Source organism: Eptesicus fuscus, chromosome 10 (assembly GCF_027574615.1).
Source record: "Eptesicus fuscus isolate TK198812 chromosome 10, DD_ASM_mEF_20220401, whole genome shotgun sequence".
Classification (NCBI taxonomy): Eukaryota; Metazoa; Chordata; class Mammalia; order Chiroptera; family Vespertilionidae; genus Eptesicus; species Eptesicus fuscus.
The window spans coordinates 9749848-9770013 of record NC_072482.1 but is presented as its reverse complement, the minus strand read 5'-3'; the positions used below and the strand labels follow the sequence as shown (position 1 = coordinate 9770013).

Genomic DNA, 20166 nt, shown 5'->3' with positions numbered 1-20166 from the left:
TTCACCAGTTTTATATGCACTTACGTGTATGTGTGTGTGTGTGTGTGTGTGTGTGTGTGTGTGTGTGTGTGCTTTGTCCTATGTGATTCTATCACATGGGTAGATGTCTATGACCACTACTACCACAGTCAAGATATACAATAGTCCATCACAAGGATCCTTTTATAGCCATAGCCACTTCACCCCCTCCCTGCCTGCCTAACCCTTGGCAACCACTAATGAGCTCTCCATCTCTATAATTTTGTCATTTCAAGAATGTTATAAAAATGGAATCATACAGCATTTAACTTGAGTCTGGCTTCTTTCACTCAGCATAAGTCTCTGGGAATTCACCTACATTGCTATATGTATCAGTAGTCCCTTCATTTTTATTGCTGAATAGTATTCCATCACCTATTTAAGTATTCTTTGGTTGAAGGACATCTGGATTCTGTCTAGTTTGAAGCTATTATGAATGAAGCTGCTATGCACACTCATGCACAGGTTTTTGTGTTAACAAAAGTTTTCATTTCTGTGATATAAACACCCATGAACATAATTGCTGGATCTTATTGTAGTTGCCTCTTTAGTTTTGTAAAAAACTGCAAAACTGTTTTTTTTTTTAGAGTACCCGTATCGGTCATGACACATTTTACACTACACGTTCCCACCGGCAAAGTGTGAATGGCTCAGTTTCTCTGTACCCATGTCAGCTCTGGTTTTGTTGCTATTTTTTTAAATCCTGATAGTGTATGTGATATCTCAGTGTGGTTTTAATGTGTATTTCCCTGGTGGATAATGATGCTGAATATCTTTTCATGTGTTAGCAGTGTCTTTTGAGGTGCTCATCCTTTCATTTATTTATCCCAGCTTTATTGAGATATAACTGACATATAAGTTTAAGATGTACAATGTGATAATTTGATATATGTGTATATTGCGAAAAGATGATCACAACCAGGTTAATTAACACCTCCATCACCTCACAAAATTAACTTTTTCTCTGTGTGACGAGAACATTTAAGATTCAGTCGTTTAGCAACTTCCAAGTATATAATACAAATTGTTAACTATCATCACCAAGCTGTAAATTAGATCCCCAGAACTTATTCCTCTTCTAACTGAAAGTTTGTACCATTTGAGCAATAGCTCCCCATTCCCCCCACTCATTCCCTGACAACCACCATTCTACTGTCTGTTTCTATGAGTTCCACTCTTTCAGATTCCACGTGTAAGTGAAATCATATAGTCTTTGTCTTTATTTTTATCCCTTATTTCACTTAGCACAATGCCTCCAGCTTCATTCATGTTATTGCCAAATGGCAGGGTCTTCTTTTTTATGGCAGAATAATATTCCATCTCACATTTAAGTACATTTAACGTTTTCTAATGCCCATGGGATGTCATTTTAGGGTGAGCATGATGGTTTTTATACAAATAGAAAAGGCAATTTCTGTCTTGCAAGGATATGAAAATCAGTTCCACTTATATTTTACATGCAGTACTGGGACCATCTTATCAGTAGATACACTCAATGTCTCAATGTCATCTGTTCTAGCTCTACACGGTAAACTCTAATATATATATATATATATATATATATATATATATATATACACACACACACACACACAAAATGAGTGGCCAGATTATTATGACCACCTGACATTTGTAGGCAAATTAGCCGTACACTGCATCCTATGGGATATGGAAGCCGAAGGCCTGTTCAAACACCTTTGCTGTCTGCAGTTACCAAGATAAAACGTTTCCAATTCACACAGGAACACAAGGATTGGACAGTCAAGCATTGAAAAAAAGTCATGTGGTCTGATGAATCACGTTTCCAGTTGCATTATGCAGATGGCAGAGTGAGAATTTCATGGAAACAGCATGAAAACATGCACCCCACATGCATGAGTACAACCCTTCAAGCTGGTGGGGGCAGTGTTATGGTTTGGGGCATGTTTTCCTGGCATGATTTGGGCCCTTTAATTCATGTGGAACAATGTCTGAATAGCACAACATACCTAAGTATCATTGCTGATCAAGTTCATCCTATCATGTTGATGGTGTATCCCAATGGAGATGGCTTCTTCCAACAAGACAATGTGCCATGCCATGGTGCCCATATTGTGCAGGAGTGGTTTCAAGAACATGTGGGAGACTTTACCTTGCTTAGGTGGCCCCTACAATCACCAGATCTCAATCCAATTGAGCATTTGTGGGACGAAGTTAAAAGAGCCATCAGGCAGCTGGTTCCACAACCATCAAATCTCACAGAACTGGACAGTGCTATTCATCAGGCATGGTGTCAGATTCCTCGCATCAGCTTTCAACATCTCGTGAAGTCAATGCCAAGAAGAATCGCCGCAGTATTGAAGGCAAAAGGTGACCCAATGAAGTACTGATGGGGTAGTCATAATAATCTGGCCACTCAGTATATATATAACTGTATTGTAGATATAAGGCAAACTATAAAAATATTTCAGTATGTATATCACATTTTCTTTATCCACTCATTCATCAGTGGACATTATGTTGGCCTATATCTTGGCTAATGTTGCAATAAATATGGGAGTGCAGATACTGGTATCTCTTAGGCATCTGATTTCATCTTTGGTCATATGCCCAAGAGTGAGTGGGATTGCAATTCTATTTTCATATATATATATATTTTTAGGAACTTCCCTACTCTTTTCCACAGTGGCTGCATTAATTTACATTCCCACCAACACTGCGCAAAGGAGCCCATTCTTTCCTGATATGACCATTGCATGGGAAACAGTCCCCCTTTCTCCAGTCTTGCCTCTTCCGAAGCAGAGCTAGATGAGGTACCTTCACAGAACCCCTTGCTTACCCCGACATAATTTCTAATTTCCTAATGAAAATCTGTATCCCTCATCAGACCTAATCTGCAAGAGGGCAGAGGCAGTTTTGCGCAGCTCAGGATCCCCAGCCAGCACATTGCTGTCACAGATCAAGTGCCATTTATTCCATGAATGAATAATAAAAAAACAGAATGACTTCAGTGCTAAAAAGGGGAAGAAAGGATTAAGGGACAGGGAAAGGCATGGTGGTTGTCACCCCATTAACCACTCTCCAGATCTGGAGCTAAGCCTGCAGCCCAGGCTCCCCTCGCACGGGCAGAGAACTCTCTGCTCAGCCCCCTCAACCCCGCCCCTCAGTGTTTCCCTGGGGGCTGGGGGCAGGGCACTCCATTAGCAACCAATTAGCGAGAGGAGGCGGTCCTGGCTGGCGCATTGCTCCTTGGGTAGTGTCCCTAGTTACTGTTGCTAAGGCTGCCGCTCGCTGGAGGTGGTGGGAATCAGAAGTTTGGAGAGCCTGGGCCTGAGAGGTCAAGGGTCAGTCCAGTGCCAGAGGAGGCGATGGTGAAGCAGACGATCCAGATATTCGCCAGGGTGAAGCCCACTGTCCGGAAGCAGCCGCAAGGGGTACGGGTTGGAGCAGCGAGGGTGCCGGAGCCGCGGGCCTCCCCGGCCGGGGGAGGGGCGGCACGCGTGGGGCCTGGGCCCGGGGGAGGGGCTGGGCGTCGGGTGCAGGGTGCCTCAGGGAATCCTACAAACTCTGTCGGAGGAGCCTGGCTGTCAGGACTTGGACAGACAGACACCCGGGCACTCCCACCCAGCACAGCCCTGTGAGCGCAGACACACGCTCCACAGAGCACATGCATACACCCGGGCACACCTGTTCACCCGGGGGAAAACGCATGCTCTGATGGGTGTTTGTACACTCACGTGGGCTGCACCTCAACTAGGCACACTTATTGCCCCTTCCTAGGAAATGGTCACGCATCTCTGCACACACACACATGCACTCAAACTTGTGTCCCACACTCAGGCAAGGCGTGCAGGAGATGCGTGTCCATACATGGCTGAGATGTTGCAGATAATAGATTCAAATACAGATACACAGAGGCTCTGCACACAGTAGGCCCTTAGAATTAGTTGACTGTATTTTCATTCTGCAGCAGAAACATGAGCTTATTGCACATGTAAATAGATATTTATGCATCCTGACACAAAGAATACTCATATACTCTTTGCTGGTATTCAGAAAACATTAGCTGAGCACTTACTAGGTGCTTCCTCTAGTATTGGGTACAGAGAGAGTTAAAACATTGCCCTTGCTCTGAGTAGAGAAACTTTGAATGCTTCTTAAATGTTTCAAAACTTTGTTTTCTCTCATTGGAAAGGGGCATAGCCATTCTTAGTAATGTGCTTTGTCTGCATTATCTCTGGTTTTCATGAAAACCCTTCAAAGTTAATGCCATTTTCCTCATTTTATAGATGAGGAAACTGAGTCTCAGGATGAATAATGTGCCCAAGCCACCCACCTCTCGAGTGGTAGAGCCCTGATTTTAACGTAGGATTTTTTTAATTATTACTATTCCCAAATTCTTGGCTCTTCAGACAAAACCTTTTTTGCCTCACAAAGTGGGGATTTAGGCAAGGACAATCTGAGTCTTATTAATCAGTGCCTGGAATGGGGAGATTACTAATATTTTATCTCTAGCCCATATCTATATTTCTACACTGGGCACATGTATAAATGTAACATCATAGCATCTCATAGCTTAGCATTTACCATGTGTAATTTGTGCATTTATGTATTCTCCTCAGACAAGGAGAATATAGTGTCTTTGTCATCACTTTTTTTACTCGTGAAATGCATTGAAAAGATGCATGAGAAGACTCCAAAGGAAAGATTGGCTTTTTAAAAACAAGGAATAAAGCAGTATAGAAAGTTGGTATGAGTTTCTTCCCAATTTCTTTCCTCTTACATTCACTTACAAGTAGGTTGTAAAAGGTGCATCATATGTAAAAGGTGTATGTAATGCCTGCCTCCCCCTCCCCCCTTAGATTCTTAGTAAAAATGTTGAACTTGTCAACATAGACTTTGCAGTCAGAGCAGGTGCTTAGATATGGTGATGTGAGAGGACAGAGGCAGAACTGTGGATGGGTTGATGGAGAATCTTGGATTTAATATTGAACTTTCTCTTTTCTTAAAGTGCAATGTTTACGTATTTTAATGTGTCTTCTTTTGCATTTCTTTTGAGGGATGCTGTGTAGTAGATTGGTATTTCAAAAAGTGTTTTTAGGTGTCATACTGTATTTTCATTATGTCAGGTTCCTTACCGAGATGCAACATTATGCCACATATACAAAATCGAGAGAGCACAGATGAACAAATTTTGAGTTAGTGTATCCCTGCTCTCCCTTAGAAATCCCACTTTTTGCATCCTATCTTTTTTGCCCCCAAAAGATTGTATGGTTGTTTCTCAAACTGGAAATGCTGCTTGTAGCTTTAAACCAAGAGTGACTCAAAGTGGTGTTTTTTTTTTTCTCTTCATTTTATGGTTCCACTGCTTCATTAATCTTATTTCTTAAAGCACTACAGTAATTTATAGGCTAATAAATCAGAAAATACCTAAGATGAACCTCTGATGATGGCAATGCTTTTTCATTTGTATATTGCTTTGTGTATTTTGAAATATTTTTATATTCATCTTTTCATTAGATCTAATTGTCTTCTATTCTTAAAGAACTACTCTATCTCAAATCCTTTTGTGACTAAGGATAGAAAGTCAATCTGTTGGACTAAACATGTTTTCTGGTTATAAGGGGCTTTTCGTAATGCCCCAAAGAATGGCTTAATGGTGGTGGTGGGTCACTATTCCTATGCTAGTAGATGTTCATTCTTGTCTTCTGAACGCTGAGTGCTACAGGGTTTTTGTCGTTTTGTTTGTTTGTTTTAATGCATGGCAGCCCTCACTCCTGTATGTTTCACGTCTTTTTTTTTTTTTTTAATATATTTTATTGATTTTTTACAGAGAGAGGAAGAGAGAGGGATAGAGAGCTAGAAACATCGACGAGAGAGAAACATTAATCAGCTGCCTCCTGCACACCCGCTACTGGGAATGTGCCCGCAACCAAGGTACATGCCCTTGACCGGAATCGAACTGGGACCTTTCAGTCCACAGGCCGACGCTCTATCCACTGAGCCAAACCGGTTTCGGCTCTATGTTTCACGTCTTACAATCCCTTTTACTCACCTGTCTGGGCATTAATCTTTTTTTTTTTTTTTTTAATGTAGTGACCTACAGGATATAATTTTTAAATGTCTCTTGAGAAAACCTAGCCAGAAAGCCGTGGACCTGATGCCATTACTTTCTACAAATAATGTCATTTTACATAGATTCTTCACATTTTTAATGAGAATGTTCACTAGAAGTCTGCTTAGGAAAATTATTCAGATTTTCTGGAGTTTTAGGTGGGTTTTTATTTGTTTAGGAATAGGACTTTCCCCCATAATCAAGCATCTAATGGGTCTTAAACAGGAAGTATTGCCTGTTAGGAATAATTTTATTTCCTGGTGAAAGACAAGAAGTCTTTCTTAAAAACCTCTAAATCTAATGACTAACTTTTTTTATGGTGCATTACAAAATGCTTCCTTTCCGTGACGTCATTTGATCCCTGCAGCAATCTTGTAAGGGAGGCAAATCTGCTTTCCTCATTTTAGGTATAAGGAACCAGGACTCTTATACAACCAAGTGGTGGCTGGTCACACATATGGCAAATTGAGATTAGTGTTGGGCCAGGTCTTTGGACACAAAATCATAGGCGTTTCTTTATTCCACATGATCTTTTTATAAGCGTGACTGTTGATATTTTCTGGCCAGTACATAAAGGCGTAGGTAACCAAGAAGACAGAGACTATTAAGTTGAAAGGGGGTTGATTAAGACCCTTCATTCCCTCTCAGCTTAGAGTGGTGAAGTGATTTTTCCCAGGTCATTTGCTAATTAGTGGCTGAGCTGGGAGTACAACCTTGAAAATGACATCAAAGGCATGAAATATACGTGTCTTTTGAAACCACGTATCTTTTATGAAATGCCTGGATATGTGTCATGAAAGCTTGGGCTTCTTTGAACACAACTTGAATGAGAGCATTCTTTTGAGCTCTCTGAGAAGTCTCAGACCTAGTCCTTTGTTCTTCTTGTCTAGCATTTTATAAATGCTCAGAAATGCTGTTGCTTATAATAAAGTGTTAATTTCTGGTCCATAATTCCAAAGCGATATTTAGATAAAATGTTGTTTTCGTGGTTATTGGTTTCTCAACAACAGAGGTACTCAAATGTTCAAATTTGAATATTAGATTAGTCAAAGAGGATCCGAGCTTTGACAGAGCATTGATTTAGGTTTTACCTCCTGTTCAATTTCATATATTTGTTTGAGGCCGCACACAGTTCAAAGAGGAAAATTACCCAAATTGTACTATGTTTTGACTTTTTATCTTAAAAGTATATTTTTTATAAGGTTACAGTGCACAGCATAATAATATGGTCATGGTTCAAGCCTGAAATTTACCATTTTATATTCATTTGCTGCCTTCATGTTTGCAGATTTATTCCATAGATGAAGATGAAAAAGTAACACCGAGCTTGGAAATTATCTTGCCTCGTGATTTGGCAGATGGATTTGTGAATAATAAGCGAGAAAGCTACAGATTTAAGTAAGTTTACCTTTCTCCTTCTTTATATCTGTTTTGCTATTGAACGGACACGTACTGCATTCATATCCACTGTGAAATCGTTAGCACCATGTGCTGGGAAGAAGGCAGTGCAGTTCTCTGTCATCTGGAAGATAGAATTTAAGTTGTCTTTTCACTGCTGTGCCCAAAGTTGAAAGGAAGGTGTAGTTCTGTATCCACCATGGTACCCCAAGGTCCCAGCCTTTCTTTGCCACATCAGTGTTATCCTTTTCCTACTTGGCTCTCTAGGATTTAGCACTTATAGGAAGTTCATTGCATGAATAAATATTATTAAAGATAAGAACTTAAGGTACCATCTGTATCCCGTATAGGTGAGCCTTCTTTAAAACATAAATGATATACAGACCTCAGTGCACGCATGAACAGCCTATATCTGTACTGTGCAGTGCAGCAGCCACTCGCCACAGGTCGCTCTTAAGCACTTGAAGTGTAGCTAGTCCAAACTGAAGCCAGTAAGTGGAAAGTACATAAAATATTTTTGAAAGCTTAATACGAAAAAATATAATGTAAAATATCTCAAGAATATTTTCATATTGATTCCATATTAAAATGATAACATGTTTAATATATTGTGCTAAGATATATTAAAACCAATTTCACCTGTTTCTTTTTACTTTAAAAAAACTTGGCTACTAGGACATTTTAAATAACACATATGCTCACATTATGGACTGCGTTACATTTCTCTCGGACAGTGCTGAGCCGTGCGGTTCAGGTGAAAATGACCAAGCAGCCACCGTTGGACTGTCACCCGTGCCTTTAGTCCAAACACTCCCCAGCAGCCAGGCCTGGAATGTTGGGATTATGGCTCGTTCACAACATCTTTATTTTCCAGTTTCAGATTATGTGATTTTCCTTAACCCCCACTTTTGATTTTTGGAGAAGTTTGAGCCCAAGTTAACCCCATCTTTGATCTGTGGCTTGTACTGAGGTGGCGGATTGCTGGGTTTGGGGGAAGGCATCCTAACTGCTCCCTTGCTTTTCTCTCTGGACTGTTTTACATGGTCCTTATTTCGAGGCTATTCCTGCCCTTGCCCTTTGGATAAAACCATCCTGGATATTTTATTTTTTACGGTTCTCGTGTTTATTAACTCTTACCTGTTTGTCTCATAAAGTTCTCTGGTCTTCACAATTCTGCCCTTTGTCGCTCATGCATGTATCTCTCCTCCCACCTCACCCATTGTCTTGGGTCTCCTTTCACAGTAAGTACAGGCAGGATTGCTAGCATGTGCTCACGCAGTGGGGCGGTCCTCACCTTGTCTTTTTGGCTCCCCATCGCCTTTCATTCTGTCCTGTAAGAAGTAGCCTTATAGTAAATGATTGGATTTTCCCAAAGGGGGCATTCTCCCCCTGGTGTAAACTGGCTACATACCTTAGCAGCTATGATTTCAGAACAGCCGGCCTATACCATTCTCTACAAGCCACACTTGGCTAAAACAGTTTATTCAGCATGATTCTGTTTGATTATTAAGAAAAATTGGCCATGCCTCTAAGAATTGGCCCTTTCCAAAGTATTCTTTAGGTTATATAGATACAGAGAGAATTTAAATACATATATGGTTATTGAAAAAGTGCTGTTTGCCCTGGGGAGTATTATGCTAAGTGAAATAAGCCAGTCAGAGAAAGACAAGTATTACATGATCTCACTCATATGTGAACAAAATAAAATGAACAAAATAAAATGAACAAAATAGATCCAGAGACATAGAACAGACTGAAGGCGGTGGTGGGGATTGTGAGGATTAACCAGGGAACTTATATGCATATATGCATAACCCATGGACACAGACAATAGTGTGGCAAAGGCTTGGGAGAGGCGTTTGTGGGGAGGAGGGGGTCAATGGGGAAAACAAAAACAAGCCAAAAACAAAGCAGACATCTGTAATACTTTCAATAATAAAGATACATTTAAAAAAAATAAATGGTAAAGAAATGATATCACAAAGAAAAAGTGCTGATTGTTTATTTTTAAATCACTTGATCATTCTAAATCTCTGAGTTAGAAATATTGGTTTGGTATTTTAAATAGAGATATTAATAAAATATTTAACTTATACATATCAGAGATACCTGTGTAAGCATTTTAAGGCTGTTTTCTCCCAAGAAAATCCACTTAACCAATAAACATTTATTGATTGTTGACTGTGAGCTGTTTCCATGGCTAGGAACACAGCAGGGAGGGCAGCACATCCCCTGTTCTGATAGTGGGAGGAGATGGGCAAGCAGATCAGTAAGTACACTGTGCGTCAGAAAGTGTTAAGGGCCATGGAGCCAAATAAGACAGCAAAGGGGACAGAGGAGTGCTGTCGAAGGGCAGCAAAGGGGAGGGAAGGTGGCAGCATTTCACAGGCCTCTCAGGGGAGGTGGACAAGAGGGCGACATTTGAGCAAGAACTTGAAGGAGGCAGGGAAGCCAGATATTCAGATATCTGAGGAATGGGAAGTCCAGGCCAAGAATATAGTGAGAGCAAAGTCCCTGAGACGGGGGAATGCCTGGCTTGTTTGAAGAGAAGGCATCTGTGTGGCTTGAGGAGAGTAAGCTGGGGTGGGGGGCTGGGCGGGGGGGCCGGGGGGGGCGGGGGGGCAGGAAGAAGGTTAAAGGGGCAGCAGAGTGGCCAGATCCTATGGAGCTCTTCCCCAAAGTGCCATGGGAGGCAGTGGAGGGTTTTGATCAGAAGAATGAAATAATCCCACTTGAGTTTGAGCAGGATCGTTCTTGCTAACATGTAGCAAATAAACTGTAAGGGAGTCAAGGAGACCAGGCAAGACATTTTGGTAGTTTGGGCTGGGGTAGCAGCAAGTGGAAATGTTGAGAAATAGTTGGAGTCTGCTAGTATTTTAAAGGTCAGAGATGACAGAGTTTGCTGATGGGTTGGGTAGAGAGTGCTATGGAAAGAGAGGAGCCAAGGATGCCCTAAGGGTTTTGGGCTGAACTTCTAGAAGGATGGAGTTGTCATTTCCTGGGCTGAGGAAGGCGAGGACGAGCAGTTTCTGGGTGGGGAGAGGTCAGTATACGCCAGATTTGAAATGTGCTTTAGAAAAAGCCTCCACAACCTCCTCATGGACGAAAGGGCCTCCTAGGAACCAGGACACCCAGTCATGTCTCAAGGTGAGTTATTGGTTTGCTCCAGGGCCATGAGTCAGTGGCTTTATGTCCCCGGATAAAGCAGCCTCTTCCGCTGTAAAAGATTACACTCACGTTGGTAAACTATTTTGCTCTTCAAAGGTTTTCAGAAAACAGATGATCACAATGCCTTTTCAGATTACTATACAGCTATAATGATAAAAGATAAAGTGTTTTGGGATGATGATTTGATGTTTAATGCTATTGTATGGTTTATTGAAACCCCGGCCATCTCTCTGGTTTACCTGGTTGGTAGTTGTCATTCCTGTTCCTTAAGGCAGTGGGGCTGGGAATGGCTGTTGACTTGGTCAGTCGTCGTCAACCTCCCAAGCACCACTGGGTCTGTGTTCAGTTGTCACAGCCAGCAGGGCCCTGAACAGCACAGAGTGGCCGTGTCCCCTGTGTTTGTATCCGGGCCCTGGTGCACCCACGTTAATGTCGTTGTCTGAAACATAACCTTGCCTGCTGAATGGCATCGTAGCCATAGTGCCCTGCAATCTCTCTGTGTATACAGTTTCATTGTTAGCTTCTTCAAGTGGGCGGTTGATAAGCTATACGCAGGGGTGGGGAACCTTCTTTCTGCCAAAGGCCATTTGGATGTTGTTAGAAATAACGTCAGTGGTGGTCCATTTTCGAGGCAAGGCATTTAACCATGAATGGAGAATTCCTGGCAGTTTGCTTGCGTAATGGCCTGCTGATGTGCCCAAGTTCATGCACCTGGAGAGTCCCCAGGTGAACAGGATGTCGGGGAGGGGCCAACTGACAAGGGAACTTAAACTGGGAAGGAAGGAATACCCTATAAGGAAATAATGAAACGTAGGTGACCATTCCGGGAAGATTGTACACCCCACAGGACTCAGCCAATGAGGAACCAGGGGAGGGACCTGCGCACCTGGGAATAAAATACTGGTTGTAACCACTTCGGGCCTGCCTGCCCAGCAGACACCCGATCTTGCAAGACTGACATTAAACGCCTTGTTTTTGCTGTAGTTTGTGTCTCTATGTCCATTTTCTTTTCTTTTTTAATTTAATTTTGGACTGGCGAGTGTATTTGTCACAGATATTTATAATAGGATTCGCGGACCATGTAAAATTCTCAACTTACAAATGATTTCATTGGCCTTATATGGCCTGCAAGCTGGACATTCCCCACCCCACCCCTGAGCTATAGGGATGTTTTGAGATTAATTTTGATTAAAGACAATGAATACCATTTCATTTCATATTTTCAACCCAACTCCAGATACCCTTCTGAACTCCTCAGTAGTGAAAACAGTCCTACATTTCATGTGGTCTCTACATTAATCAAAGATGTGCCCAACTCACTTGTGTTAGTTCAGTGGTCGGCAAACTCATTAGTCAACAGAGCCAAATATCAACAATACAATGATTGAAATTTCTTTTGAGAGCTGAAAACCGACTTCTGCGCATGGGCCACGAAGTTTCAATCGCACTGTACATGCACGCCCACACGTGGTATTTTGCGGAAGAGCCACACTCAAGGAACCAAAGAGCTGCATGTGGCTCGCGAGCCGCGGTTTGCCGACCACTGTGTTAGGTAGACACATAGGCCGAAGGTTCCCAAGTCACTCTGAAAGCTGCGTAGGATGCCCTCAATGTGTTTGTTTTAAAGGCTTTGCTTTAAAGCATCCCTCTGACCCCCACAGTTTTTATTTTGAAAACTTTTCAATATGCTGAAGAGGTGGAAAAATAATGCAACCAACTCTTCCTATATTCTATGTGGGAGATCCACCAACTGTTAACATTTTACCTTATATACTACCTTCCTTCTCTCTTGGTGGTGGCAACTCAGCACACTGTAGAAGAATAGGTTGTGTGTTTCCTGCCCTGGGCATTCCTCAGTGGGTGTGACCCTGCACTAAGCCAAGTGAGTGGCAATGCACGAAGCGTGAACTTGACTCCGTCCCACCTCCCCATGCCCGGCCCTGCCAATCTCATCCTGACTTCTCTGTGCAGGACAGTCTATCTTCATTTCACTTTTTGACTTTTGACTCATGATCAACAAAGGGAAATAAAGTTCCCTGGAAATTAAGTAGCTAATACTAGGATGTAGTACCTAATGAATGGAAAGTACACTTCAGTACAGCATTTTAAAACCAAGTTCAATCATCCTACATTTCACAGCTGCCTTCTTCCCTTACAGGTCAGACATCAGAAGTTCTCTGGCTGTTTACATCCTGGTCTTGGGTTTCCATTTCATGCACTTATCGCGATGTGCATTTGATGCCAATTGCAGACACTGTCCCTCTTGAGAGCTAAAAACACACAGTTTGTTATTTGGTTCAAAGCCGCTGCAGTGTTTCAGAGGGATTTATTGTGCAGACCCTGTCAAAGCAATACTGTTTACCCACCATTTGTGTACAGGGAGACAACAGCGCAGTGTGGCTGGGACTACAGGGCCAACATTGTGCTAGGGTAGGTAAGCCCAGTGATGTAAATATGGGCTCGTTTACAGAGCTGTCAGAAAAAAAAAAAAAAAAAGATTAATCTAATAGTGTGTGACGGCCCAGCTTTAAAATAATTACTGTTTTCACATTTGCAGATTTCAAAGGATTTTTGATCAAGATACAAACCAAGAGACCATTTTTGAAAACATTGCCAAGCCCGTGGCTGAGAGGTAGGATTTCCTGTGTTCTGTTTAGTGGGTTGGTGGTTTTTCATCTTGTCTTCAGTTATCAGATAATCGTGGTAACGTGCCTCGGTATATTAGTTATGTACGCAGGCTGCAGGGTACGTAATGATGATCGCATTAAAACCCTTTATTCGTAGAGCTGTTTGTTTTAGATTTAGATTCTGAGCCTCAGAACAAGCCGGTGTGATAGACGGAATAGCTCTGTTACTCCCATTTTGAAAGCTACATAAATCTCTGAGGATCAGAGAGATTAAGTGGCCCTGTTCGGGTCGATGGCTAGTGGTGCAGAGCCCCAGGCGGTGTTCTGTTAAGGCCAGAGCTCTTTCCTCAGCCCCATGTTTCAGGGGTTAGATGGATGTGGGACTCAGGGTGGGTGACACCTGGGAGGCCTACTAATGGCTGACCCAGCTCCACCTCAGTGTCATAGCTATATTTCAAAGCCTGGCCCTTAGCCTCGAGGACCCTTTTATTTCTGTACTAGGCGCCCAGTGCACAAAATTCATGCACAGGAGGGGGTATCCCTCAGCCCAGCCTGTACCCTCTCCAATCTGGGACGCCCTGTGGGATCAGGCCTAAACCAGCAGTTGGACATCCCTCTCACAATCAGGGACTGCTGGTTCCTAACCACTCCCCTGCCTGCCTGATCGCCCCCAACTGCCCTCCCCTGCTGGCCTGGTCACCCCCAACTGCCCTCTCCTGCCAGCCTGATCTCACCTCCAACTGCCCTCCCCTACAGGCCTGGTCACCTCCAACTGCCCTCCCCTGCAGGCCTGGTTGCCCCCAACTGCCCTGCCCTGCTGGCCTGTTTGCCCCCAACTGCCCTCCCCTGGCTGGCCATCTTGTGGTGGCCATCTTGTGACGACGTAGCACAACACCACCTAGGCTTTTACTATATAGGATGTCCAGATAGTTTCAGTCTGATGACCCTAAGGACAGCACCACCTGAGAATACTGCGTAAATCACAATGCCATTTTACTCATGTATGTTGGCAAAGTCCCCATGGGGCTGACACTCCCCTCCTGCAGGGAACCTCCACAGAAGCTACTACTTAATGAGGTTGCTTTCCGACCCTGAAATCAACTGGGTGATTTCAGTGACCTAATTATCCCCGGATATACCAATCTTTACGATTAAAATGAGAGCTAGCTGCTAAATAACCCCTTTTCAAGTCCACTGATCAGTAAACCCTTTCCCAGGAACGCTGTTGGAAGCACATTTTTCTCTCAGACTCCTGTTGCATGAATCCTTTTCAAACCAAGCCCTTCCCCTTCCCCCAAACTTTATTACTGAGATATAATTGACATGTAACATTGTATGCATTGAAGGTGTACAACGTGTTGATCTGAAACAGTTATAAGTTGCAAAATGATTATCACTACAGTAGTAACTACGGCTCTCCATCTCATCACATAGTTACATTATGGTGAGAACATTTAAGATCTGCTCTCATGACAGCATTCAAGCCTGTGGCGCAGGATTATTAGTCATAATCACCACGCTGTGCATCAGACCCCGAAACCTGTTAAAGAAGCCCTTCTCTTTGAATATTCTTTCCGCGCCGTGGGTGAAATGCAATTGAGGAGGCCTAAGCTGTTTTTACTCATAGTTGGAATCCAGTAACAGGTCTTTAGGTTAAATTCACGACTCCTAGACAGGATGTCACACTTTCCTAAAAGCCTCCCTTTTTACGTAATCTTTAAGGTTGTGTCCCTTTTCAGGTGGTTGATCTCAGGCGTCTTATTTTGAAACTTCCTGAAGTCCTCCCGGGAGGGACCTTGGTTCCCGTTTCCCGGATGTCTGTTTCTCCTCCCATGAGGACCACCTCTCCCAGCCCGAGCCCCCGTCACCCTCGGCTCTCGCTGTGCCCTCTGCATGGAGCGTTCTTCCTCCAGAATCCGCACAGGTGTCTCCTCAGCTCCTTGAGGTCTCTGCTCATGTGCCCCCTTCTCAGTGAGAGCGTCCTTTGTCACCCATTTGAAACCGCTTTCTGTCATCCTTCCCTGTTTCCTTTTTCCAGCGCTGGGCACCAGCGGACGCTGTATAGTTCGATTGCTCATCAGTTTTCTGTCTGTCTGCCTTCCACTAGATCAGTGGTTGGCAAACTGCGGCTCGCGAGCCACATGCGGCTTGCCAGCCGCGGTTTGCCGCTCTGTTGACTAATGAGTTTGCCAACCACTGCACTAGATCGAAGCTTCATGAAGGCTGGGGGTTTGTTTTGTTCACGGACTTACAAAGACACACAACCCAACGATGACGCGATGTAAAAAGCGACAGGCAGGCGCATCTTGATCCCGGCTGCCCAAGTGGTCCCCCGGGGTCACATCTTCCATCAACAGGAAACAGGCCTCTTGGTCCAGACTTTCCTCCTTGTATCCCATTTCCCCCGAAGCTGTTTTTGCTAATGTTTGTTTTCTGTTGGCCTTCATGTGGTTTATCTTTCGTGATTTCTTAATTCAACTGCCCTGGGACATTTTGTTTCTAAGTATAGGTTTGGTAAATAAAATATAGCTGGCTTTTGCCTTTTTAGCCAAATTTAATTGGCTACTTTCACCTGCTTATGCTTATTGTGATTGCTGTAATGGTATTTGGAGGTGTCCCTCCTGTCTTGACTTATGTTTTCCATTTATCATTCCCCATTTTTCCCCTCCGAGCTGTTGGCTGGTTTGTGCTCTTCGTTGCTGCTAGTACTTTCCATTTTCCCTCAAGGTGTGCATTGCACTTCAGCACATCTGCGCAGTGTAAATTCACATATAAACTTACTTGTGCTTTTCTCCATATCTGAAATGTCTCTCTCTCTGTCTGTCTCTCTGTTGGTCTCAGGGACCTTAGCACACTTTTATTTTGTCTTTCCTGCTCCCCTACCACTTCAAATGTTGAAATCAACTGCGAGTTTCATTCTGCATCTCTATTAATCATTTTTATTATCAGCACTTATTTAAATCTGTCTCCTTTTTTTTTCTTTGCTCATCACTGTTTCTTATACTCATGCCTAGTTCTTGGATCCCTTTTTAGTTAACCATCCTCTAATGATTTTTTAGTGAGAATTCAAGATTGGGGGGGCTTTCTGAAATCTTTTGTTTTCCTTCACAGTCAAATGGCAATTTGGGTGTAGAATTCTGGGTTACAAGTTCCTTTTTCTGACCTCTGTGAAGAGCGTGCCCCATGGTCTCTTTGCATGCAGTGTTGCTGAGGGATGACACTGTCCACCCGTGTCTCATTTCTTTTTAGGAAATGCCAGTTTTCACTTTCTGGGTGTTTTAGGGAGTTTTTTCTTTTTACTTGTTTTTCCGACATTTATATCAGTGAGTCTAGGTACATTGTTTTCGTGTGTATTCTTATCTCTCCTCCAGCCATTTCAATCTGAAAAGTCTTATAGTCAAGCTCAGGGTTGTCACATTGATAATTATTTTGATAATTAAAAAATAATTTCGCCGAAACCGGTTTGGCTCAGTGGATAGAGCGTCGGCCTGCGGACTCAAGGGTCCCAGGTTCGATTCCGGTCAAGGGCATGTACCTTGGTTGCGGGCACATCCCCAGTAGGGGGTGTGCAAGAGGCAGCTAATCGATGATTCTCTCTCATCGATGTTTCTAACTCTCTATCCCTCTCTCTTCCTCTCTGTAAAAAATCAATAAAATATATTTTTAAAAAAAAATTTATATAAAAAAAAAAAAAAAATAATTTCCTTTCCTCCAACGTAGCCATTCTTTCTCTCTGGAACTTCCGGTTTCAGAAACACTGGGGCTGTCCTTCACCTATTGTAACGGTCCATTCAGTTTCAATCTCTTTAGGTTCTGGGTTCTGGGAGACTTGGCCAGTTCAGTCTGCAAGCACAATAAGTTGCTTTTAGCCATGTGCATTCTCTGTCACCTACCCCTTACGTTTTTAATTTTTACAATTTTATTTTCATTTAGAGGAATGAAAGCCGGTCTAGTCTTGTGTAAGGACGGGGTGTCCTCCCTTTTCCCTCTGAAGACTAGCGTGCTCTCCTTTTAGCACATGGCTCGTGCTCCTGTCTTCTTCCCTCACGTGGACGTGGACGCTCCCCTCCTGCCCAGTGCGGGGCTCTCTCGGTGCAGGTTGCCTCGGATACACGGGGGTTCTCAGTGGGGGCTCTTTCTGTCACGGAGAGTGCCATTGTGTGTCTGAGGTGCTGCCTGTGTTCCCTGGGTTCACCCCGGCGTGTGCGGGGATGGAAGGCACGTGCTGTCTGCGAGGGTGTGCCCTGAGCTCCCCTGCTGGCCGTGAGGCCCTCTTTCCTCCTGGGATGCTTGCCACCAAGGTCACCGTCACCCTCCGGCTCCTGTCTGCGAGCGGTGAGCTGCAGCAGTGGCTGGGCAGACGGAGGCAGATTCGTGTTCTCCTTTGACCCCGCTCTGAAGGAGAGGGCTATTAAGCAGATTAACTTAGTAATTAAGAACCTGGGGTGGGGGGTCACTGTTTTCATTGACTTTAAGTATATTATATACAGTATGTGCACACTTAATGCAGACTTAACTTGTGTGACTTTGAAATGGTAAACATCAAATATCAATAGTCTCATTTATACACGATAGTTAAAGAAATGTTTATCTCACAACTTAAAAACTGGTTTAAGAATTATACAATTCGGCAGGCCAGGTGCATAGAAACTGCCATTTTAGATGTTAAACAAAAATGCCTGCTATCACCCTCAGAGACAAATTCCCAGCAGACAGTCCAGTCACTCCATATAGGCCCTTGGCAGCTGTTTGGTTGGTCAACACACTGTAGCTTAATTCTGCTTACTGTATACAATTAAAGCTGAATAAAATCCATCCTATCTCTTTCCCAAATTCTATAGTTCAGGAATCCCATTAATTAAGACTCATCTTTTCCTATTTAACCCAGATCAGTGACATGACGGCCGAGCTGCATGGCTGGGGGTGAGAAGTTGTGAAGCTTTAACTTTGTATCATTGGAAATTAAGGAGAAGAATCTGTGTGGTTATTATTTAATACATCTCCATTAGGAAGTACTTCACATGCTGCCTCTTGGGAACTTTAGTTTTCCTGAAATATATCCTATATTTTTTAGTAATGTTAAAAAAAGCTGTTTATCATGTGAATTTTGCTCACTGGTTTTGGACTAATTTTCGTAGAGAGTCTTCAGTAGGTCCACAGATGCGCATGGTGGATGTGAATGGTATCACATCATATCAAGGGGTTCGCAGTTTCAGTTGATGTTTTACCAGGGGTTATGCTTCTGGAGTCCATTGGTCTCCGGGGTCTGGAGTGGTCTATCAGGGGAGGCCCGAAGCCCAGGCCAAACATGGCGCATTGTCCTGGAAGGTCCATTTTACTGGAAGATTTAGGGAGATGACTTTGGAGTCTAGACTTTTCTGAGATCTTATCACATGTAAATCTGCAGAATTCCAGTTTTCCAGCCAAACTTATGTTCTACCTAAAAGCTTGGGTCAGAGGACATTTATTTTATTTGGGAATAAACAAGTTTCCAGGGAGAGATTTGGGGAGAATGTGGTGTTTCAGAGGAACACGGTGCAGGAACAGGGTGCACGCTGCTAGCATTGGTCACGTCAGTGGCACAGGCCCCCGTGGCTGGCACTGGGCAGTAAAGCATCGGCTCTGCAGTAAGGCAACCGGGGTGGGTTTTGAAAAGCTAGCCGTCACCTTGGGAACCATTGCTTTTTAACCTTAAATTTACCGTCGATGAGCAATAGCAAGTGTAGCCTTTCGATTTGCACTACGACGAGGGTGAGGGAAAAGGAAAGCTTGCAGGGCTGCCGTCTCCCCTGGGAGGAGGATGTGTGAGACTGCTCGTGCCCCGTGCCCCGTGCCCTGTGCCCTGGCTGATGGGAGAAAGGCTTTTCTCATAGGAGGCACAGCCCCCTGCCCTGCTGGGCGCTCACCTTGGCTCTAGGAAACAGGCTTTGCTGATGATGCTCTGGGTTGCACCGCTCGCCCAGTCCTGCTGAGCAAGCAGAGAAGAGATCCTACACCTTTAAGATGAGGAGACCAGATGGAAGAGGAGGAGGCCACAGGGGAGTATTTAGAGAATAAAATAAAGTCTCATTGGTCAGTTACTCACCTCTGCACACTCATGCTTCTACCAGGTCTGGCTCACAACATTCACCATCAAGTGGAATAACATCATTCTGGCCCAGCCCTCTGATAAATTCACTGTGTGACTGCATCAGACCTGTCACCTCTGAGCCACCTGTGCCCTCTGAGAAAGGGGATGCTGTAATACCAGCATGCTAGGTTGCTTCGAGGATGCAAGAATGCACATGAAGGTACTTCAATGCCTGCTCAGTGTCAGTGATGAAAAATTAAAGATCTCTATTCCTTTGCCACTTTAAAAATATGCCCATTGACTTCTGGCTCCAGACCAAGCGGAAGTGGACACACTTCTCTCTATTCCTCTCACTAAGTACAACTAAAACTCTGGATATTACATTTAAAGAAACATTAAAGGGCTCTGAAAGGTGGAGTGAAAAGGTAGACTGAGGCATGGAGGTGAGTTTCCTGGTGTTTTTGGTTTGTTTGCTTGTTTTGTGTGTGTGTGTGTGTGTTTTTGTTTTGTTTTGTTTTGGTCCCTCATATATCCAAGAATGGATGCTATAGAAACTGGCAATCCAGAAACACCAATAGGCTGAGACACAAGTGATAAGAAGAGTCTGCCCTCTACAGCCAGAGGACAGGGCAGGGACAGCCTAGCAAGGCAGAAACCTTTAGAAGCTAGTTGTGCTGCCCCATCCAAACACCGTGGACCAAACCCACAGCCCCAGCCGCCATCCTGTTGGCCAAGGTCGGGCTGTAGCAAGGTGCCTGACCCCCCCACTGCCAGGGCGGTCTCAGGGGAGG

General features: G+C 43.7%; 1 protein-coding gene across 1 annotated transcript in view; it reads left to right on the top strand.

Annotated features, from left to right (window-relative positions):
* Window positions 1–3327: 3327 nt before the first annotated feature.
* The window catches only part of KIF6 (kinesin family member 6), a 389490-nt gene continuing 372651 nt past the window's right edge, over window positions 3328–20166 (top strand). The window contains exons 1-3 of the mRNA XM_028161152.2: window positions 3328–3431; window positions 7401–7510; window positions 13236–13310. Coding sequence (XP_028016953.2) covers window positions 3366–3431; window positions 7401–7510; window positions 13236–13310 — 251 coding nt within the window. The 5' untranslated portion in view covers window positions 3328–3365. The remainder of the gene's footprint in view (window positions 3432–7400; window positions 7511–13235; window positions 13311–20166) is intronic.